General features: G+C 33.6%; 1 protein-coding gene across 1 annotated transcript; it reads right to left on the reverse strand.

Moving 5' to 3' along the window:
* Nucleotides 1-16363: 16363 nt before the first annotated feature.
* LOC105782403 (protein BONZAI 3) lies at nt 16364-22204 on the reverse strand. The gene is made up of 16 exons (XM_052626527.1): nt 22045-22204; nt 20830-20877; nt 20428-20576; nt 20257-20305; nt 19575-19631; nt 19096-19275; nt 18877-19017; nt 18728-18789; nt 18510-18603; nt 18322-18436; nt 18159-18235; nt 17836-17970; nt 17579-17743; nt 17380-17493; nt 17150-17246; nt 16364-16633 (listed from the first exon to the last, which is right to left on the reverse strand). The coding sequence occupies exons 1-16, from the start codon at nt 22201-22203 to the stop codon at nt 16536-16538; spliced, it is 1740 nt and encodes a 579-aa protein (XP_052482487.1). The 5' UTR covers nt 22204; the 3' UTR covers nt 16364-16535.
* Between the last annotated feature and the right edge of the window lie 3165 nt (nt 22205-25369).

The following is a 25369-nucleotide window of genomic DNA, read 5'->3' on the forward strand; positions in this document are numbered from 1 at the left end:
TCTATATAAAGATAAATTCCCTTCTCGATCTCGTTTATCTAAATTTTCCACTAAAGGCGTCAATTCTATCGTCTTAAGCATTTCGATATAATCGAGCAATTAATTAATTAAGAATAAACATTAACTTAAACTAACAAATAACCAATCAACCAACCATCAAACAATTTAGCGCATAATAAATCTTAACAACCAAATAGACATTTTATCGAACAATTGATATGTACAATATAAAGATAAGGGTAAGACATGCTCATTTAGATGTGGAATCCAATGCCACTCAATAGCTTGATCCATCTCCATTTACGAAAATCTTTAACAAGAAAGAATAAAGAACAACGAAAATAAAATCTATTCTATAAAGAAAATGGAAAACTTAATCTAAAAATGAAAAGAGAAGAAAAGAAAAAGAACCCTAACCTAAAATTATGGAAACTAGAGAAGATTATCGGCCAACAAAATCTTCAAATTCAAAGCTTATAATGTAACATTTATAGTCCACTAACATTTAACCTAACAATGACCATTATGCCCTAACATTTAACCTAACGTTTAACATAAAATTGCCCTTATAGTTTTTTCACCTGTCAGGCAATGGTATCGCGATACCTAAGCTTCGGTATCGCGATACCCAAAATAATATTGAAATTACGAGTCTTAAGAGTCTCAATATCGCGATACCCATCCTCAGCATCGTGACATCACTGGAGTTGGCCTCAATTTCCTTCTCTTTAGCACTGTCAGGGGTATCACAACTTTCATGCCTCAGTATCACGATACCCCCTTCTGAATGATGATTTCTTCAAGTTTGGGCCATTATTGACTCCCTACACCACTCAATCATATTGTTAGTCTCCCCATTGCATGATTGGCTATTTTGGGTTTAAAAAATGATATAAAACTAACAAAAACATTTATTAATGCTTAAAACTAAAAATCAATAAAAACATACAAAAGACATTTAAATTGCTTGAGAATAAGCTCATTTAATGTATTGGAGAGCCCGATTTGACGTATCAAATTACGACAAATCACACTACTACCTAAGTTACAAAAATACATGGTTCGGCATAACCTTTTTGTGACAATAATTATGTAGTATATCCCTTTGTCCTTAATATTTAGGTTGAACAAAAGTCCTGTAACAGTCACACTTGTATAACGTAATCATTTGTTTCTTGAATACTAAGTAGACTAAGACAAACTAATGAGTCTTATATACCATATCAACTCATTTGAGCATGGTCATCCATTTATAGTCTCACTTGATCAAAAAACCTGGGATATCACTCCTATTAAGTAGGAGAGACAAATCGAATCTTGATCGTTTATATACCACTACATAGATTGTGGCATACCTAACACAAGTCCTGTAGTAGTCACACTTGTATAGCATAATCATTTGATTCTTGAATACTAAGTAGACTAAGACAAACTAATGAGTCTTATATCTCATATCAACTCATTTGAGCATGGTCATGCATTTCTAGTCTCACTTGATCAAAATACCTAACATATCACTCCTATTAAATAGGAGGGAAAAATCCTATCTTGATCAATCACATCTCACTACATGGATTGTGGCATACCCAACACAAGTCCCATAGCAGTCACACTTGGATAGCCCTATAGAACACCTTACCCAACCCAGTTGTTGGGTCCGAGTTGCGAGATTCTACAACCGTTACCAAAAAAACTATAATCACACATTCACCATACAACCGTTCAAACATGTTAATTAATGTATTTCACATTTATTCTACAATAGACAATCAATTTCAATCCCTACACGAGCTTACGAAAGCTTTGTTGCTAACCTGAGCATGAATTAGGATCAAATTGTAAAATTTTCCAAATCTCAAGTCGACATCATGGCTTCGTTGTTTCCTCATCATGACATGGTCACTCAGTATGTCATGTCGCGATGAAAAGTATTTGTTTGTCACGACGTCACTCTATGAGATGACGATATTGCGATGGCAAGAGCCCGTGGTCGTGACGTCACTTCAGTTTAGGCAAAATGCACATTTAGTACCTATTTCAAGATTCCAACAAATACCTTAATGCCTTTTGTCAAAAAAAAAAAAAAACAAATACCTTAACACTTACATGATATCTTTATCAATTTAAATAAACCACAATCCATGTCAAAACATACCAAATCAAGTACAGGAGCATTTGAAATCAACCTTTAACATGGTACATTTCACCAGAACATCAACTAAACTTATCCAAGTTTTATGCTCAATTTGTCATACCAAAGTACTTCTTTTAAATTCCAATTAATTTCTAACTAACGATTTTTAAACTAGGAACATATATATGTCCACAATTTGAGTTAAACCATACATAAATCATGCTTAACATTCAAGTATACAAACCCAAGTCATTCATCAACTTGACTTATTGAACTGCCCAATTTATGTAGCCTTTAATGTCACACCCGATTTTCTTTAAGTCTAGAAATTAAGGAATAGTTGGGGTTAAATTGAAAGAAGCATTAAGTTGATAGAATATGCTGAAAAATCAGGAAAAATTTGGTAACTGATTGGGACATAGTTAAGATCCAACTCTGATTCGGTCGAATTAGAACCAACTGATTCCTTAGTTGGAGATAAAATGATTACCAACGGATGGTTTCCATAGGGTTGATAATCAAGCGTGAAGGGCTATAAATAGCTGGAAAATAACTTCCCAGAGAGAATTCCTCTCAATTTGGTTTCTTTTTCTTCCCTCTTTCATCTTCTTCTTTGGTTGCTCCGAAGAGGAGATAGTTATAGGAAGCTCTGCATGGCAGGAAATCCCATTAGCTAGTAAAGTTCTAAGTCATTTGGTGTTCGTAAATTTAAGAAAACAAGTTAAAAAATTTTAAAAACTTTGAAGGGTTCTGCATGTTTTTGAAAATCAAGTTTTTAAGCTAGAATGCTAAGTTTAACTCATGATTTTTTGTTATAATGCTTAGCTGCTTCTACAAGGAGAATAGAAGCTCTAACGTTTGGAAAAAAACTAAGTTGAGGAGGAAAAAAAACTTCAGGTGAGTTTCTATACCCTATTACTCAAATATCGTATAGCTATCATGAATCATTGTTGAGTTTAGAGTGAGTTTTATGATGATGTATGTTCTATGTTCTTTGAGAATGCTTTGCATGCATAAGGTTGAGTAGGTATATGGATATCTGCAAGTGTGTTGGTATGCACGAAATAGTTGTGGTACCATACATAAATTTAGCGTATTCCATGATAATATGTTTATAAGTTGAATGTATTGTATGTTCATGATGGAGAAGTACGGGGGAAAATTATTGACGAGTTAAATGAAGTTAGGACTGGATGGATGGATTGGAGAAGGGAATTTCTATATACCACTATTCAGACTTTGTTGGGTTCAAACCGTGATGTGCAAAGCTCTGAGCCTTGCAAAGGGGACACTACAGTGTTCGAGCACCAAGGTTAAAAGTGGCAAAATGGAGGAATGGTCAGATAGATAGGGAATGGAATTTTTGTTAAATTTGCAATCTGGTGTTGTTGGGTGTAGATCGTGATGTGCGAAGCTCCGGGCCTTACAGAAGGGACACTGCGGTGTTCGAGCATTAAGGTTAGAAATGAGGCAGAGTGAGAGTGACACCATGATGACGATTATTAAGTTCCATACAGCAATACCACGACAACGGTCAATAAGCTTTATGGGGGAAACACCACGATAGCGGTAATATCCTACGGGGTGACACCTGAAAAGAGGTTTAAAATGTAAGACAATAACTTGGCTATGGAAACCAACAAAGTCTGCCAGAATTGTGACTACCCGTTTATCAATGGTGTCGAAAATAGTGATTTGGAGATCACAATTCTAACATGTCAGTTCGTAAATATTAACTATTTAATATTTACGATGTCTTAGGTGTCATATTAAATTTTGCTTTATAAATTTTAACATTAAATGAGTTAATTAAAGAAAACAGGGTAATTCGTAAAAGATGCAAAACTTAATTATTATTTAATGTTGTTGATTTAATAGCTTAGATTACTAAATGTATGAGGGCCCAAATGGTATTCAGACCATGGTGATTTAAGTGGACGGTTTTAGGCTAGACATTAATTAAAAAACATGTTTTGGTTAAAGGGCAAAATTTTAACTAGTTAAATTAAACTTAAACTAAAGAAAAAAAATCCAAGTGAAAATCCAAGTGAAAAACTCTATTAAATGAGCTTAGGTTTCAGCAAAACAAGCTTGTGCGTATCAAGAACAAGTTGATAATCGGGGAAAAAGGAAGGTAGCGAAATAGTCTTTGAACTTTTGTCATTACTGCAATTTAGCCCTAGTAAGTTCGTTCAGTTTATTTTTCATATATTTTAAAATGTGTATTGAATATAAAAGTGATTGTTGAATACCTTGATTTATTTAATGCTAATATGATTTGAGTCGGATGAACGTAGGATAAAGTACAATTGGCATGCCAATAAGATATAGAGTGCACTGTACGAGATTGATATGTAAAAGGGCGATGATTTCTGATTTATATTTATACATTGAATATACCGAGGTTCAGTAATTTTTGGAAACTGTCGAGTTATATTACAGTGATTTTGACATGTTACCGGGGCGAATGTATATCCTTCAAGCTTGGCACTTAGTGCCTAGGCGTGTTTTCGGAGGGATGTTAGCCTACGAGCTAGGCACTTGGTGCCAAGGAATGTTTTCGTTGAATTGGCTCATTTGTGCTATTAGCATGTTTTGGGTGCATAACTGTGTAATCGTATCCATTATATCATACATCGGACAACATTTCCAGTGTTAAATGTTTTGTTCATGAATTTTTTATAGCATTATGGCCTGATATTGAATAATCTCTTACGATTATATTCAAATGTAGCTCATAGTCTTTGTGTATAACTCACCTGGTATGAGTTGTGGTTGATAGGAAACACTGACTATTAATCTTGTTATTTAAGTTTTCATGTTATTTTGATAGGCTTTATTTTTTTAAATCGACGAACTTACTAAGCTATATAAAATCTTACTTGTGTTATTTGTCTATTTTGTTGTAGATAACATTTCATGAAAATCGGGCGATCGGATCAAGATGAAGAAATCACACTATCCCGATATCTTTTGGTAGCTTTGAACATTTACTTTTGGTTATATGACGTAATAGGTGTTTTGTAAAGGCTTTGATTTCTAATTACTTGGGGTAATTGCCATACTTGAATGATTTTGTCTTGGATATATTTTGGTTTATGTGTAAACATGCCTTTAATGTTTGGCTTGTTTTGGTACATAAATAAATGTTTTAGTCTTTTGGTTATATGCTACTATTAAATATAATATTATGCTAGAAGTAAACTTGAATGGTTTGTGTGAATGGGAAATTTTGATTTGTGTTCATGGTGATGAATTATAGGCTTTATATGTAACTTGGTTGATAAATTGAATTGTGGTGTCAATAAGGACACATTGGTTAGGCACTTAGGATGGATGTTTTGACATGTTTTGAGCTTGTTTAGTTGTGTTTTGAGATATTCTAATTGATGGTAATCGGGTCGCTTGACGTACAAGTAAACATGTTTTGGTAAACTTGATTTTTAAGGTACAATTAAGAGCACACGGCCTAGGACACATGCTATCACACGTCCGTGCGCCACACACGGTCTCCCCACATGACTATGTGTCATTGTTGTTTTAGGTGTAGGTTTCACACGACCGTGTGTCTCAAGTCAGTATGTTACACGATTTGGCACATGGCTTACAACACGACCGTAGAACCCAACATCGAATGCTCACACAGGTTGGCATACGACCTGCGACACGACCGTGTGGTCCTATTTCAAATATTCACACAGGTGGACACACAGGTTAGGACATGGCCGTGTGTCCATACTTCGAGTACTCACACGGTCTGGGGTGTGTGACATGGCCTTATGACCCCTGTTTTTCAATTTTTCTCAAATTTTCTATTTTGATTCAAAATAACCCCTGAGTTTTTTAAGTTATTCTTAGGGCCCTATAGGCTCGATTTAAGGTCCATATATGTAATTCCTACTCGATTTATATGAATTATTGAATGATATTAGATAAATTGTATAATTGTATCTATTTGAGTTTAAATGTTTTGAATTGTGTTGTAACACTCCATAACTTTAATCCAGTAATGGAAACAGTTAGAGGTGTTACATTTAGTGGTATCAGAGGTACGATTTTTCCAGTTTTTAGATTGAATGTAGCACGTTTGAGGTCTAAAAATTACATTCCATATAAACCTGCGATAGTGTGATATTATTGATCCGATCTAATCGCTGATTTTCTTATAGATTTTAAAGATGTCAACAGAATCTGGTCGCGCTGACACGGATGAAGCAAATAGTAACATCTCGACTAATGAACAAGAAACAAGCTGTAGCTTACCGTTTCCACAAATGTCTAAAAATAAGGGTAAAACTATTTTCTTCAGTTTCATGGGTCAGTGGTTCACGAAATTTATACGAACCAACCCAATGGCTCAACAACCTCTACCCCTTATTATACCTCTTGTGATACCTCCACTTGCTCAAAAATGAGTCGACGGATCTTTATCAACAAAGTTAGAAAATGTGGTACTGAAGAATTTTGGGGTAGAGTAGAAGATGATTTGACTAAAGTTAAGTATTGGCTTGAAAACATTCAGCGAGTCTTTGATTGAATGGCTTGTTCTCCTAGTGATTATCTCAGATGTGTTGTGTATTTACTGAAAGATAAAGCTTACAACTAGTGGTCGACGTTGTCAGCAGTGGTACCGAAGGATAACATTAACTGGGACTTCTTCAAGTCTGAATTTAAAAAGACGTATGTCAACAAATGATATCTAGATCGAAAAAGGAAAGAATTTCATGAGTTAAAGCAAGAGAATAAATCGATAGCTGAATACGAGAGAAATTTTGTGTATCTCAGCAAGTACGCTCGGGAAATTATGCCAAATAAGGAAGAAATGTGTGTCCGTTTTGAAGATGGTTTAAACGACGAAATTAAAATGATGATTGGAGGGACAAAAATTTGATAGTTGGTGGTACTATCTAATCGAGCTCAAAAGATGGAAGAAGTTTATAATAATAAGAAACAAAGAGAAATGAAGGCTCGGGAGTTTAATAAAAGAAGCTTCTCAAAGTCGTTCCCTATACCGCCATAAAAGAAAACAAAAGAATTTATTCGTGACACTTCAGCATCTAGGTTTCCAAGTAGAAACAAATCAATTCAACATGATTCCAAAAATCCAATTCAGCCTACTGATAGTGTAGAAAGTGTTCGAAATACTCCTAAGCTAATTTGTAATCAATGCAGAAAACTTCACACTAGTGAATGTAGAACCAAACTAGATGCGTGTTATAGATGTGGTTCGACTGATCATTGTGTGCGGAATTGTCCAAGATTAGCAGGAAATAATGATGAACGAGGTGATAAAAAAATGTCCACACCTCAGAAAGGTAGACGTCTTGGTTAGAGCAGTAATACTGAAGTAAACCGTAGTGGGATCAAAGATACAGTTCACCGATCTGAAGTTAAAGCACATGTATAGAAATATGTTTTTCAAGCTAGGGAGGAAGCTACCACACCTGATGTTATTGCTGGTACATTCTATCTCTTTGATGTTAATACATATGAATTGATTGACCCTGGGTCAACTCACTCGTATATTTGCACTGCATTAGTAACATATAAGAATTTACTTGTCGAGCCAACTGAGTTTGATGTTCAAGTTACAAATCCACTGGGTTAAAGTGGTAGTTAATTTAATATGTCATAAGTGTCCACTGAAAGTTCAAGGCTGTGAATTTCTTGTTGATTTGATGTTTCTACCTTTTCGGAAATTTGATATTATTCTAGGAATGGATTGGTTGACATTACACGATACTGTGGTCAACTGTAGATTGAAACAAATTGATTTAAAATGTCAAATGGGTGAAATAATTTCAATTCAATCAGATAGATCAAACAGTGTTACCAGAGTTATTTAAGCTATTTTGGCATAGAAAAACTGATTCATAAAAGTTGTGAGGCAATTCTAGCTTATATACTTGATACTCGAGATTCAGAGTCGAAGATGGAAAGTGCCAATTGTAATGGAATTTATAGATGTGTTTCTTGAAGAGTTACTGGGATTGCCACTAAAGCGTGAAGTTGAATTTGTTATTGATTTGACACCTAGAACCGCTTCAATATCAATTTCACCGTATAAAATGACATTAATTGAGTTGAAAGAATTTAAAGCACAATTGCAAGAATTATTAGACAAATGTTTTATTCAGCCGATCGTGTCTCCTTAAGAAGCACCTGTGTTATTAGTAAAAAAAAAGATGGCTCATTAAGATTATGTATTGATTACAAGCAGTTGAATAAGGCTACAATAAAGAATAAATATCCTTTGCCCCAGATCGACGATTTATTTGATCATTTGAAAAGTGCAACCATGTTTTTGGAAATAGATATCAAATCTGGATATTATTAGTTGCGAGTAAAAGATTGTGATGTGTCAAAAATTGCTTTCTGAACCCTTTACGGTCACTATGAGTTTCTGGTGATGCCTTTTGGATTAACTGTCCCTGCTGCATTATGGATTTGATGAATCGGGTTTTCTAGTCTCATTTAGATAGATTTGTGGTTGTATTTATTGCTGATAAACTGATCTATTCTAGAACAAAATCTGAGCATGCTCAACATGTAAGAATTGTGTTACAAATTTTACGCAAGAAATAGATGTTTGCAAAATTTAGTAAATGTGAGTTTTGGCTCTACGAGGTCAAATTTCTTGGTCATGTAATTTTTGGATGGAGTTCGTGTTGACCCAAGTGAAATTTCCACTATTGTCAATTGGAAAGCTCCGAAAAATGTTTTAGAGGTACGACGTTTTTCAGGCTTAGCAGGTTGTTATCGTCGTTTTGTTAAGAATTTTTCTATTATTGCATCATCAATGACCAAGTTCTTATAGAAAAATATTAAGTTCATTTGATTAGATAAATGCCAACAGAGTTTTGATCAGTTGAAAAACATGTTGACAGAAGCTCCAGTACTAATTCAACCTAAATTTGGAAAAGAATATGTTGCTTACAACGATGCATCACTCAATGGACTAGGTTGTGTGTTGATGCAAGTCAGAAAAGTAATAGCACATGCCTCTTGCCAGTTAAACTCACATGAGAGAAACCACTCGACTCGTGATCTATAATTGGCCGCGATTGTTTTCCATTGAAGATTTGACGACACTATTTGTATGGTGAGAAATGTCACATATTTACAGATCACAAAAGCTTGAAATATTTGATGACTAAAAGAGACGGGGATTTGAGGCAGCGACAATGGCTTGAGATGCTGAAAGATTATGATCTCGTTATTAGTTACCATCCAGGAAAAGCTAATGTAGTTGCAGACGCAGTTAGTAAAAAAATATTATTTGCTTTGAGAGCATTGGACGTTTGATTGACTTTGAATAATGATGGTTTTGTTTTAGCAGAATTGAAAATTAAACCATTGTTTCTTCAGTGAATTCAAGAGTTGCAAAATAAAGACTCAAAGTTAATAACTAAACGAGATAAGGTTCAGAGTAATTCATTTACAGAATTTAGTGTTGATGCTGATGGTATATTATACTTTGACAAGAGACTGTGTGTTCTGAATAATTTGGATTTAAAACAAGACATTTTGTCTGAAGCTCACAGTAGTACGTACTCTATTCATCCGAGTAATATAGAAATGTTTTGTGATTTGAAATAGATGTATTGGTAGTCGGGTATGAAAGGAAAATTTTTTGAGTTTGTAGCTAAATGCATAGTTTGTCAGCAAGTAAAATTCGAGCATCAAGTATCGTCTGAAGTATTATAGCTTATCATGATTCCAGAATAGAAGTGGGAACAAGTCACGAGGGGTTTTGTATCTAGATTTCCTATATCATCGAGAAAGATTCGATTTGGGTTATTGTTGACAAATTGATGAAATCGACCCATTTTATTTCAGTAAGAATGGATTCTTTGCTTGAAAAATTAACTGAGTTTATGTGTCTGAAATTGTTAGATTGCACAGAGTGCCAATATCAATTATTTTGGATCAAGACCCGAGGTTTACATCTAGATTCTGGGGTAAAATTTATAAGGCTTTGGGCATTAAATTAAATTTTAGCACAACGTTTCATCCACAAACAGATAGACAGTCAGAACGAGTAATACAGATTTTGAAAGATATGTTACGATGTTGTATCATTGAGTTTGAAGGTAGCTGAGAGAAATATCTGACGTTAGCTAAATTTTCCTATTATAATAGCTATCAATCCAGTATTAAAATGACACCATTTGAAGCTTTATTGAATAGAAAATGTAGAACACCATTGTACTAGTCTGAATTGAGTGAATCTACGTTAGTTGGAACTGATTTGATTCGTGAAACGAAAGATGAATGTTGAGTTATTTGTGATTGCTTGAAAACCGCATCAGATCGTCAGAAGTCGTACACAGATTTAAAAAGAAAAGGTATAAAATTTGTTGTTGGTGATCATGTGTTTTTAAAGTTTCACCGTGGAAAAAAGTGCTTTGGTTCAGCAGAAAAGGGAAATTGAGTCTGAGGTTTATTGCACCGCATGACATTATTAAGAGAATCGATCCTATAGCTTACATATTAACCTTACCTCCTGAACTCGAAATAATTTAAAATATTTTTCATTTTTCAAAGTTGAGACGATATAAATCAAATCCTTCACATGCAATTACTCCTAGTGGAATTAAATTATAACTGAACATGTCATATTCTAAAGAACCGATGGGAATTTTAGCTCGCAAGGTAAAAGAACTTCGGAACAAAAGAGTACCATTAGTAAGAGTTTTTTGGCATCAACACAATATCGAGGAAGCTACTTGGGAGACTGAGGAATCAATGAGATTTCAATACCCGAATTTATTCTAAAGTAACAATTTTGGGGATGAATTTTTCTAAGGGGAGAGAGTTGTAACAACTCGTTTCTCAGTGGTGTTGAAAATAGTAGTTTCAATACCACAATTCTAACGTGTCAGTTCATAAATATTAACTACTTAATATTTATGAGGTCTTAGGTGTCGTATTAAATTTTCTTTAGGAATTTTAACGTTAAATAATTTAATTAAAAAATGGGTTAATTAAGTAAAATATGCAAAATTTAATTATAATTGAATTTTATTGATTTGATAGTTTAAGTTACTAAATGTATGATGGCCCAAATGGTATTTAAACCATAGTGATTTAGGTTGGACATTAATTAAAATGCATGTTTTGGTTAAAGAACAAAATTTTAATTAGTTAAATTGAACTTAAACTAATAAAAGAAAAGGGACATCTTCTTTAGTGGGATTTTTTCCACCGAAAAGCCAAGTGAAAAACTCGACTAGAGGAGCTTAGGTTTCGATAAAACAAGCTTGTGCATATCAAGTACAAGTTGATAATAGAGAAAAAGGGAAGGTAGCAAAATAGTCCCTGAACTTTTGTTATTATTGCAATTTAGCCTTAGTAAGTTCGTTCGATTTATTTTCATATATTTTAAAATGTGTATTGAATATACAAGTAATTGTTGAATACCTTGATGAATCTTTAGTATTAATCGAGAATATAATTTGTTTGGAACTTATTTAACGATAATATGATTTGAGCTGGATGAACGTAAGATAAAGTACAATTGGCATGCCAATAGGTTATAGAGTGCACTATACTAGATTGATATGTGAAAGGGTGATGGTTCCTGATTTATATTTATGCACTAAATATTTCGAGGTTCAGCATTTGTTGGGAATTATCGAGTTATATTACAGTGATTCTGGTATGTTACTGGGGGCGGATGTATAGCCTTCAGGCTTGGCACTTAGTGCACAAGCGTGTTTTCGGAGGGATGTTAGCTTACGAGCCAGGCACTCAGTGCCAATGCATGTTTTTAGTTGGATTGGCTCATTCTCTTGGCGTGTTTCAGGTGGATAACTGTGTACTCGTATCCGTTATATTGTTCATCGGGCAACATTTCCAATGTTAAATGTTTTGTTTATGAATTTTTGATAACATTATGGCCTGATATTGAATGATCTGGTACAATTATATTCACAAGTATCTCATACTCTTTTGTGTATAACTCATCTGTTATGGATTGTGGTTGACAGGAAATACTGACTATTAATCTTGTTATTTAAGTTTTTATGTTATTTCGGTAAGCTTTATTATTTTAAATCAACGAACTTACTAAGTTATATAAAAGGTTACTTGTGTTATTTGTCTATTTCGTTGTAGATAACATTTCGTGGAAATTGGGCGATCGGGTCAAGTTAAAGAAAACACGCTATCTGGATATCTTTTAAAAGCTTTGAACATTTACTTTCAGTTATATGACATGTAATAGGTGTTTTGTAAATACTTTGATTTCTAGTTACTTGGGGTAGTTGCCATACTTGAATGATTTATATTTTGGTTTATGTGTAAACATGCCTTTAATGTTTGGCTTGTTTTGGTACATAAACAAGTGTTGGTCTTTTGGTTATATGCTACTATTGAAGGTAATATTATGCTAGAAGTAAACTTGAATGGTTTATGTGAATGGGAAAATTTGATATGTATTCATGGTGAGGAATTATAGGCTTTGTGTGTAACTTGGTTGATAAATTGAATTTTAGAGTCAATGAAGACAAATTGGTTAGGCACTTAGGATGATATTTTGACATATTTTGAGCTTGTTTTGTTTTGAGTATGTCTAATTGATGGTAATTAAGTTGCTTGATGTCCAAGTAAACATGTTTTGGTAAACTTGATTTTTAAGGTACAATTAGGAAAACACGGCCTGGGACACAGGTTGTCACACGGCCGTGTGCCATTGTTGTTTTATGTGCAGACTTCACACGGTCTGAGACACAGCTAGCGACACGGTTGTGTGTCACAAGCCAGCATGTTACACGATTTGGCACATGACTTATGGCACGACCATGTGACCCAACTTCGTATGCTCCCACGGGCTGGCACACGGCCCGCGGCACGATCATGACTCTATTTTGAATATTCACACAGGTAGACACATGGGCTGGAACACGGCCGAGTGTCCATACTTTGAGTACTCAAACGGTGTAGGGTGTTTCACACGGCCGTATGACTCCTGTTTTTCAATTTCTCCTAGATTTTCTGTTTTGATTCAAAATAACCCATGATTGTTTTCAAGTTATTCTTAGGGCCCATAGGCTCGATTTAAGGTCCATATATATAATTCGTACTTGATTTATATGAATTATTGAATGATATTATATAATTTGTATAATTGTATCTATTTGAGTTTAAATGTTCTAAATTGTTCTGTAACACTCCGTAACTCTAATCCGGCAACAGAGATGGGTTAGGGATGTTACAAGGATGTTAAACATGAGGTAAAAAAGTGTAAGATCATAGCTCAACAATAACATATGAAATCTGTCGAGACATTAAACGTAAGGTAGACTGCCAATACGGTAATTATGGAAAATCATATATATAGAAAAGAAGGTTAGAAGAAAAATGCAAGTGTTGGTGAGCGATAGTTAGCAAGCGAATTTTGAGAAATTCGTCGAACAAGGAATAAGTAGTAAAAATGGGAACAATTAGCCAAAATAGTAATCATGAAAGCCAGTATGGCATATGGATGGTAAATCAACAAGAATCAGACATGGGAAATGATTTGCCACTAGTGCCTAGTGTATAGACAAATGAAAAGAAAAAGATTTATCCAAGGATAACAGGTAAGGATCCATCATTTAGAACTGCTAGAAGGTGCTCAGTAAAACCTTGTAAGTTAGAGGTTCGATCATAAGTACCCTAGATAGTCTATTTGATAAAGAGGAGTTAGTTAGAACCCATTGACAGGAAGAGGTACTAGGAAAGTTAATCCAAGTGACAGATATGTCTATCAAGACTATTCCTTTTTTAGGAAAACCTAGTGCGAGAGTATCTTCTATAGAGTTAGTTCCACAGGAACCATCATATAAGAAAGAATGTGAATTTGAACAGTTAATAGTCTGCTAGAAATTATAAGCAAACATGGTATAATGTAAACAGATTTGATGTGCCTTAAAGGAAAGGTATCGAAATTACGACAGTTTATAAGGGGTAACCCAAACAACATTTCAACCCGAATGTAAGCTAGAAGTAGAAAAGATGAAATAAGGTTAAGACCGCTAGTGTGTTGTAACCCTTTTCTAGTAGGCCTTATGAGTAGAATGTTAGTTTATCTACTAGAGCTATGACGTGTTTACGAGTTAGGATAAAGTTAAATGAATGTTCATGATAGGAAGTGTGAAAAAAAAGGAACATAAGGTAATATGTACAAGGAAAGTGAGAATCCGTAAGAATGATAAAGCATCTAGCATTCACCAAAATTAGTTGAATGATCATAAGCTCGACCAGGTAATGATCACTCAACAATCAGTCCGCCAATAAAGAAATACAGAAGTCGAATGGGAGTTCAACACTCTATATAAAGCACAAATGTCTAAGTAAATGAAGGAGTTACAGTATTTTAAGTTAATACCTTAGCAAGAAAAAGGCTAGTTACATTCATATATGTAGTAGTAAACAAACTTACTAAGTTCATTTGAACTTATAGAAGTTTTGGCCTATGTTGCAAGATTCGTGGGATAAAGAACTCGATGAGAGACTAAGCCAGACCATGTTAGACCAAATAACATCATCAATTAGGTGTTATGCACATGAGAATGGGTACCTTTAGAGGCTTTGCCTCAGGGTTAGAGATCTTGTATTTTAATAATTTCTTTTAGGATTCAAAATTTCAAAATAGTCAAATTATGTTAGGTTTGAAGTTCTTAATGTACAAAGTATTCTTGTTAATGTATTAAAGTTTGATTGGCGACCTTTTTCTTATTGAAGTTTGTCGTTAGCTAAATGGTTCAATTTTGACACTTTATACCTGATTATGTCTCGTATGCTTGTCTTCATTAATGAATGTCATTTTCTCTAGTTGTCCAGAACCATATAATCTGATTATGCCTAGAGAATGCATTCATGAAACTCATAAACTCATGGCCTGAAGAAGCATCTACTAGACGATCAATGGAGGGTAACAGGACACTATCTTTCGAACAAACCTTATGTAGGTTCGTAAAATCAATCCACATTCTCCTTTATTCTAGGACTTCGATACCATTACCATATTCGACACCTAATCCAGGTAAGACACCATTCAAATAAAACCAATGGCTAACCATTCATTCACCTCCTATCAAGCTCAACTATTGTCATTGAGAAGAATTGTCTCTTCTTTTTCTTTACGGGACATAAGTTGGAATCCACCCCTAAAGAGTGTTGAATAATAGAGGGCTGAATCTCTAGCATGTCAACGATGGACCAAGCAAAGACATCTGTACACTATCAAAAGGGAACTCAACAACTCCTTTTCCGAGGATGGGAGGGTGGTAGCACTCTGGGTTACTCTGCTCTGGTCCCTATCACATAAATGCAAGGATTCAATTGTTTTTATGGCTTTGATTTTTGGAAGCTTGGCCTTATGTATAACTTCCATATCATCTATCCAAATCTATAATCATTCTCCCAATCAAGTTGAGGCCTATCAAAGGGTTTTGGAGAGTACTACTACAAGGGGAAGGAGCGACTTTTACTCTTTTGTAAGTTTCAAGGAAACTATATAGCATTCCCAGGTTATTTTCTGGTGACACTTCATCTAACTTTCCCTAGTAGGCATTGAGAACTTAACCATCATGCAAAAAGTGACTACTACCAATTTGGTCATTCTCATGATTAGGCTATTGAATATTGCATTGTACGCCGTTAGATGGTCCAATACTAGAAACTCAACCATTTCTGTGACCGTATGCTCATCATCACCTAAAACCACTGGCAGAGTAACAAATCCCTTAACTACTATAGGCTGGTTTTCGAAGCCATAAACGGGACTAGCTTTCTTCAATGCAATGTTATACATGATGGGTTCTAAAAACACTGCATTGAAAAAAGCTAGTCTCACTTGTGGCTTCAGCAACTCGCTTATAAAAGATTCATTACTTTATTACCAAAAATGTTCATGTGGTAGTTGTAGTGAGCCAAATGATCTACTAGGTCACTTGTGCCATTGTAGGCAAGTTTGGGGAACTTGAAGGAGGCTAAGAGGTTATGCTAACACTTCTAGGGCCAGGGGCTCATTAGCATAGTTCCAAGAGGTTTCTTTAGCTTTTGATCTATGGACCTCCTGAAGTAATTCTATCTTAAGAGCTGTGATTTGCTCCTCAACGGAAGCGTGTAATGAAGCACAAGAAACAAAAACCAACTTTGCGATGACTTAAAAGGATATGTAATGATCCACAAGAATCAAATAAACTATAAATAAACCAAACTTCATTTATCAATGCCTTCGTACATAATTTTTAACTCTATTTGAGCAAAAAAGCCAATATTAACAGATGGTTGTAAAACTTTATCCTAAACTATCTGTACTTGGTTCTTAAGTATCTTGTGTACTATATTTCAAGGGACAACAGTAATCTATTATTACCTTTACCAATGTTTTGAAAGCCATTGGGGGCAATCAAACATGGAGTGGCTTAATGTTTCTAGACCGCATGTATGTCAAAAACTGACTCGGCAACTCTTCCAATAGAGCTTGGACAACAGAAACCTGCCCGCCTGTAAAATCACCCTCATTTGATTAGTCGAAATCAAATTAAAATCAAAAAAGCGTTCGACACTTGTGGAAAATTGGTTTCAAATTTGATAATCACCATATTCAATTTTCTTAGGCTTGGCAAAGATACAAATGAGAAAGAGTCCATCATTTGTTTCGCCTATAACATTAGGAACTACAAGTGCTGGCCAATTGTTTCAACATCCAAACCAAGCCTACCACTATTGTAAGGTCTCCGAATACACTTAAATTATTCCTTTGTCTAGATCCAACTTTTTTATTTTTCTTGAAATATTGCATCCAATACATGTTCAAACATGAGTGTGGGGATATGACTCTCCAAGATCTCTCTAAATGCATGGAATAAAGCTAAGAGAAAACAGAACAAACCTATTTGTATCTAGTACTCGTACCTAAGTCCAAGGTGCATAACAAATCTTTGCTTGAGATAAAAATCATTAAGTTTGGGAAAAAGTGTGATAAAACCGAAAAGCTCGATGGCGTAGAACATGACTTACTATGCACTTCTTGCATGGGAACAAATTGTACAATGTCTCGTGTAGCAACCCGACCTGTTGAACTCTCCAATCGACGTCCATCATCAGCATCCAGAACCTACAAAATTATAAGACCAAAAACCTTTTTCTTATCACCATTTTAGTGGAAAAATTACAAGCAACTAGCACTCTAGAAATGCAAAAATTGACAATTCAAATATGCCAAATTGTTCTAGAATACAATGGCATACCTCCATTTGTTTAAAATCTGCATTTCCCACTCCAACTATAAGAATAGATAGAGGAAGATCAGATGCCCTAACTAAAGCATCCATTGTTTCTTGTATATCTGTCAAAACTCCATCCTACATAAGACCGCATACTTTTATAAGTTTAGACAAAGATTAACGATTCTTAATGTGCTAAATAGAAGTAATACTTCATTTTTACCGTCATAATGAGCAGCACAAAATATTTGGTAATGCCGTTGGAGTTAGCCTGGGAAGCCATTTGTGCAGCTATGCTGATTACATGGCTGAACAAAGTAGGGCCAGCCAGAGTGACGTTGTGAAGAGCACTAGCATAAGCAGACATGATGCCTTGAACACCTTCGACCTTTTATAGGCAGTAAATTAACTAGTCTTAGAACTTGTGCAGCTTTCAAGTTGAATGGCCATGGTGTAAACAACAAACACGGTTTCTCGTACCTCATAGGCATTTGTACCATTCAAGTTAAAACAATGGGATAAAGTGCCATCATATGTCCTTCCTCCAAAGCCCCAAGCTGGAAACCTCCTATCAGAATCATAAAATTGTATGACCTCCCCAACCTCCATTATAGCCTGTTAATCATGTCATTAGTAAGTTACCCACCATTATAGAGAATTCAAACAAGGTAAATCTCAATAAATAGAGAACTAAACAGATACACTTTGCTGTATGCAAATGTAATCCATCTGAAATAATCTTATACTATTTCATGGAGAACATTTCTCCACTAAATAGCAATGCATTATTATTGCAGACTTACTTGCTGGTAAGAATTCAATCGTCCTGAAGGATCAATGTAGTGCAAGGAATCTTGATTTCGAGGAGTCCCATTTGAAGCTGGACAAGTCAAATATGTAAATTTGCACCAGAACATAAGATCAGAAATAGGGAAAACAAAAATGCCTAGCACAAAGCTTATTTACCTGTAAAGTCGATGGCAACCATAAAATTTAGCTCAAATCCACTAGAAATGTAGTCAAGGAAACTGAAGTGCTCTTTCTCAATAAACTGATCTACAAAGAGCTGGCCCTTGAGAACCTGTAAGGCAAAGGTATGTTTAACAACACCACATATTTTTGGTAAAAATATTGATGCCAGGCATGGTGAACACCTTTTCCTGACCACGATGAGATGGGAAAATCAAATTTGCACCACTTCTGTCTTTGTGAAGTTTTTCCAACTCAGAAACTGATTTATGAAGTTGGCTGATTAAGTAAATAAAGCAGTCCAAAGTCAGGCTTTTTCTTACCAGGCAACAAACACTTTAACTAGTAAAAGCTAACAGTGACAAAACCAACAAATGCAGAGGCCAAAATTTTAAAAAGTTACCCAATAAGTACATGATTGCCATTGCTGTTGAAATCGAAACACTCTATAAGTAATGGGTCGTCCTGTAAGCAACATAGAACCATAACTGTGGGATAAAAATCTTATAAAACTTTTAATATTTTATCATGGGAGCCTTAAAGAAATTGCGTGCTTGCCTTGCTTCCAAACTGTTGCATGCTTAGATATAAGGGTCTCCAAACTGGATTTAAATTGTTGTTTATCACCTCTGTCTTGCATATTGGGACATGATTTCCGTCTTCAGTTTGTCTTGATATTCTCAAGAAAGGATCCTATAAGCAATAAGAAGAATATGGAAGTTGTAAAACACACACATGCACAACTAAACTAGTTGAATCATGAGCACATACACTTTTAGAAAACATATCCACGTTGTCTAACCGGGAACAACACAATTTCATCTCAACAGTCATCCTGGATAAAAAAGTTTCTTCAGCATGGACAGTCAGTGCCCCAAAGTTTCTGGAACCTCCTGGACCATTTTTTCCACGGAGATTGAGAGTTAAAGTTCGATTACTTTTGGTCACTATCTGCCAAGAAAAAGTGAAGAACTTGAATGTTAGAAATAAGCAGTCTGACAAATCATTCTAAATGGTTCTAAGCCACCACCTTTGGAAAACTAGCAGTGGCAAACAAATTTTATTTACAACCAGAAGAAAATGCAATATATTTCAGTAGCCATGATGAAAAATGAAGTGCAGGTTTATCAATAACTTCACTTGAAGGACAGTAGATACAAGTAAAGTAATTCGAGGAAGTACTACTAATTCCCCAGTTCATAATAAAGAAATAAAATACAAGAAACAATAATGGATGTGAGGCAACTCACCTCAGACAGAACACAAGTGGTTTCTCCCAAAAAATCCTGCTCATTTAAATTTAGTGCCTACAAAGCAACACAACAGAAAAGTTTAATAACAAAGAAAGCAGTGATACTTGTCATATGATAAATTCCAAATGCTGAAAGAAATTTTATGTAACAAGCATTCTTTCACTAGTTGGAAAGTCCTTGGTCCAATGGTAAAATCTGTAAAACACTTTTTCAACTAAGCTATACAGTCAGGCTCTTCATTTTTCTTGAAACTCTTAGTCCGGCGCCCATATCTAACATGGGTATGGGAGGTATGACCCTCTAAGAACCTTACAATAAACGGGAGAGGAAGCATACCATGTCAAACACATACTAGTATTCAACACTCACATCCGAGTAACATAGCATCTAAGCCCAAACTCATTGATAATTATTCTTTTAATATTGTTCACTATAAATTTCTTAGGTTCCTCAAATGTTGGGAACTATTTAAATTCACACAGGAAGTAGTTTCACTTAAGAAATATGGAAAGGAGGTTATCCAGCACATAAAATTTGAAACATTATGATTGGTAATGAAGCCATAGTAATCTGAAATCTACTGACATCTCTTCCGAACTTGTCAATGACATTCATTAATTAAATTTGGAAATGAAATAATAAAGCCTTGAAAAGAAAAATAAGAAGAATTTTGACATACTTTCACAGGTATGTTGTGATATTTGGTATCCACATCATATACATGAAAACTGGAGCAGGAGGAAAGGAGAAGAACATCAGTCTCACAATCCACACACAGACACACACAAACCTACAGTACATCTTGGGGGAAAATAATCTGATAGACATACAGAATATATGGGAAACTTACACCAAATTTTGAACAATCTCAAACTGATAAGCAGCATGAATCTTATCAATCCAAGCAGGATTCAAACTGTTGAGTATAACTTCAGTACGACCGAGCTCCTCTAGTGTCCCATCCATTTTCTTTACATACAAAACTGCCATAGGATCACTCTACAAGAAAACAAAAGCAGTTGCAATTTTGAAGTCAACTTTTACTATGTGAAGCCAATCTTACATGCAATAAAAGACCTGAATTTCCAGGTACATCCTATGATGCAAGACATGTTCTATACCTCTTATTTTCAGATGTTTAGAATCAACGAGGCATGTACTTCATGTTATAAACTTCCAATATTTTGTGAATAAGAAATGATAAAGGCACTTGCACCAAAATGAAGAAAGCAAGATATATCTAGAAGCTTACCTTCGATGTTATGTCAAGATCACGCAAGTTTGATGCTGACAACGATAACTGCAATGCACATTTTAATCACATTAAAACACCATAAGAGTCAGCTTTTTCACATTATAACACTAATATAAACTATCCCAACTGCATCCATGAAATTGTTTCCATGCAACATTAAGATGTCTGGAAACAACTAATCACCCTTCATTAACTAAGTGGATGGCTCGTGGCTGCAGAAATGAACATATTATTCAAATGATAATAGAGGAGAAAAGAGAGAACACACACACACACACATATTCTTGCAAAAACATGACAATCTAGTATATGATCATATTTTAGCATGAAGACAATCTCTCCAATTAATTTATTACCATTTTAAGCAAGTCAGATCAGACAACCGTGACAGGGATAATACTTGATTTCAAGCATAAGATATGAATAGTTGATAGCTTGATGGATTCGTTATAATAACCAGTACTTATTACTCCAATAAAAAATAGTTCAAGGTAATAAAAAAATATGTATAACGCCAAGCCCTTGCATATGATAAAACATTTATTAACCAAATGGTTGAACCTGAGATTCTACCTCTCAGCCTACTATTTGTACAAGAATCTAGAAAAGAGTATCCTGCACTGTTTCAGCCAGGGAAACAGTGATTAGTACATAAGTTTTGAAGTGGAAAAAGTCAAGACTTAGGGTTAACATGATAAGGACTGCTATGAGCCATAGAACCCCTGCTATCCATATACTAGTTTAAGGTGGTACTAGGAAAACGGGAAACGTGAAGATTGAACAGTAAATAAGCAATAAAAACTATTTCAGGTCTCTACTCCAACTTTTGTTTTTTATGTATATGTCCAACACATCTGGTCTACTAAGATATGACCCTTCAAAGGGCATCTAAATATATACGAATATCTTACAAAAATCTGAATGTACCCATGTCAAGCACATTCCTATGTCTGGCCCTTATGGTCTTTGAGTCCAAATAACATAAGCAGTTAAACACACAAAATAAACCTCATTAATCAATCCAACATATACTCGAACACACACATACACTAAAACTATATTAAAATCAACAAAAGAAACACTCAAGTCAAATATCAAAATTCCTTCTTAATCAAGTGTGAACAAAGGAGATTATATTTTGATGCAAAACCCCTATCAAAATTTTTAACCCAAGGATTTTAAATATAATGATAATAATAAAAAATATGGTACCTCAATTTGAGTAAAAAGAGGAGAATGACCTCGAACTGTATAAAAGTGATGAATGGCTTCGTTATGTCCTGTATCATTATTCATAGTGGACCTACCATGAACCCCACCACCTATTGCTTGCTTCCCTCCTTTCAGGTCACCAGAAAGGCAGCCTCCCATGTCTTTTTCAAATTCTTTGACAAATTAAAACCCTAATCAGCTTAAAAATTTTATATTTGCTTAAAAGTGCATTTCCGGGGAAAAGAACCCTTTTTTACTCATAATTGGTGGGGGTTTAGGTTAATTTTTGTATTATTAGTTTCTCATTAAAACTCTCGGGAGTTCCTAGAAAAAAAATTAAGGAAAATTTACCCGAGAAATTGAAGGTGGGTGTTTTGGTGAACAAATTTGAACCGCACTGGAACAGTTGAAACGTTGTGCGGTCAAAGAATAATCAAAATGGACAAAAATTTGGTCAATTCTTCAAAAATTTATTTTTCAATTGTATTGTATTGGAATCTTAAACTTTTTTTATAAAACGAAATTTTGTTTCATGTAAAGATATATATATATTGGTAAAAGTCAACAGAGTTTTCTCGGTAAAATTAACCTTATGAAATTTTGGTTGGGTTGATCATTTGTTTGTATCAAATTATAAAGTAAGAACTTGAAGGTTAAAATATGCTCTAAATTTCTATACGTGCATTTAAATTTTATTTTTCATACTCTTATTTTTAGGAATATAATCCTCTACTTTTCAAATTTAAGAAATTCACGTGTAGTTGCTATCATTGTTAAAATATTTTTTCCTATTGGAATAGTGCTCTTGAGAAACATTAGCATTGACATTTTGATTGAAATCGTTAAAAATATTAACTATTCAGATTAACGAATTATAAAAATAGATGGATCAAATTATGTCAAAAATTAAAGTATATAAATTAAATATCAAATTTTAACTTAATTTAGAGGCCAAAATTAAAATTTAACCATTATCTTATAATGTAAAAAGAGAAAAAGAGTGACGCAAACCTAAAAAAATTAAAAGTCACGTTTTAATCTCTAAAACTCGATATTTAACCATATATATAACCTAAAAGAAATTTAAATTATATATAATCACATAATGTTTTAATCAAAAAATTAACCGTATTAATTATTTATACTAATTAAAAATATTATAAAAGTATAGAGAGTAAATTATGTTAAAAACTAAAACTTCAACATTAAACATATTAGAGGGCCAAATCTGATGTTTAACCATTTTATAAAATAAAATAAAAAGAAAGAGAGCATGGGTTGCCAAACCTTTCTTTTATATATGGTTATAAATAATATTTTAATTTTAAAATTTTATTATTTAATAATGAATAAAATTACTAGATGAATTAAACCCGATCAAATTCAGATTTTTATTTAATATATATTAAATTAAATTATTTTTAAGTTTTATAAATACAAAGTAAGCACAATAGTTATAAAATTAAAGTAAATTTGAATTAAAACTTACACAAACACAATTACAAAGGATAGAACTCCAAGTTAGACACATAAAACTCAAAAATTCAACCAAAAATTAATGGAAAATAAACTTATTTTTTAATTTAATAGATTAAATCAACATTAATTAGTAAAATGGATTCAAAAATTTGAAAGAAAGAAATTTGGACACTAGTAATTAATGACGTTTTCTATTTCTTTTATATCTAATTTTTGTCTAAAACTTCCTCTCTTTTTCTTACCTTTTTTTCAATTTATTTAGGAATAATGATAAATTTAGTCCTTAATATTTATATTTTTATTATTTTTAGTTAGATCTAATTATTAATTTTTCAAAAATAGTTAATTTATCTTTCTAATGGAAATAATGACTAAAGAATTATTTTTTAACATTATTGGCATGACAATTCACATGATAGTATCAATTTGTCTTATATGACACGTTAATAAATAATGTAAAAATTTTAAAGGTTAAAAAAGTTTATAAAAGTTCAAAAAATTAGCATGCTTATATATGGTTATTATGCGATCGCCATATTTAAAAATTTAACACTTTAATTAGCGTTTTCGTTAAAAATAACGAATCAACTTTTTTAAAAGGTTGTTTTTAAAATATTGGGTGCCAAATTTAGCTCAGAAATATATATAAACATTAAGCGTTAAATCATTTATTAGTTTTATCCATAAAACAAATAATCAAATTATTTAATATATTACCTAAAAAGGTGGAAGTCTTTAGATTGAGTTGGTAACTAATTCACTGGGGATGCATAAAAATGTAAAAAAAGAAACAGAAAAAAGGTCTATAAGAACTTACATGATTATAAGCAAAAGCCAGACTCTCAAAACCCTCTTTATTCTCTTTGGGTTATAAGAACTTGTATTTATAGAAGAATGTTTACGAAGATAAGATCCAACAAACATATAACTCGCTTTCACGTCATTTGTTATATGTCAGCACACCAATTCCTTTCCCAGTAATTTAAAGTGTCAGAAAAATATTCTTTATTTTTTAATATTAAATCATTTTTGTACTTTAATTTGCATTGCCATTTTACTCTATAATGTAAAGTTGAAGGCCTCTCTTTCTAAACTCTACAACTTTTTTTTTTGGTCAAATACAAGTCAATATTTTTAATTATCTTGCGTGGAATCTTAGCACTGCCATCGTTTTCAATATAACTATTCATTTTCTGGATTATTTAATTTCCTTGTAATTTTCAGTGAAATTTCATGGTTTGAACAAAGTGTACATTTTAATATAAAAATATTTTTAAATTTTATAAATGAATTATGTTGAAGGCCTGTTTAGCTAATTAGCAGTTAGTTAGTTAGCAAGTGGTTAATAGCAATTAGGTAGCCAGTTGTGTGTATATATTTATTAGTTTTGTTTTTGTAATTATCATAATTAAATAAAAGGAATTTATTTAGTTCTTGTTTGTCTCTGTTAGTATACACAACTTTCTGGTCATCGGACTTCAGTCAACACCAATCATCAGCCACCAATTGACATTGTATCTGAGCCATCGTCGGCAGTTGCTTTCGTTCAACTTGCTGCCATTAGTCAATAGTGGTTCAGCTTGTTCAAGTTCCTTCTTCTACCTCGTTTCAGATTTGTTTCTTTTATTCTCTAGATCTGCACTTTTTTGTTTTCCTTTTTCCACGTACCATAACACTGAATTGGCTTTAGTCATCCGTTCTATCTTCATCCGTCAAATACACTTAGGATGATGCTTGTGTCTCATCAGTTGATTGGGATTGAAAATTACAATATGTGGAGTCGATCAATGCAAATAACCCTCCTTGCCAAGAATAAAATAGGATTTATTGATGGTTCTTGTTTCCG

The sequence above is a fragment of the Gossypium raimondii genome, chromosome 13 (genome assembly GCF_025698545.1).
Source record: "Gossypium raimondii isolate GPD5lz chromosome 13, ASM2569854v1, whole genome shotgun sequence".
NCBI lineage: Eukaryota > Viridiplantae > Streptophyta > Magnoliopsida > Malvales > Malvaceae > Gossypium > Gossypium raimondii.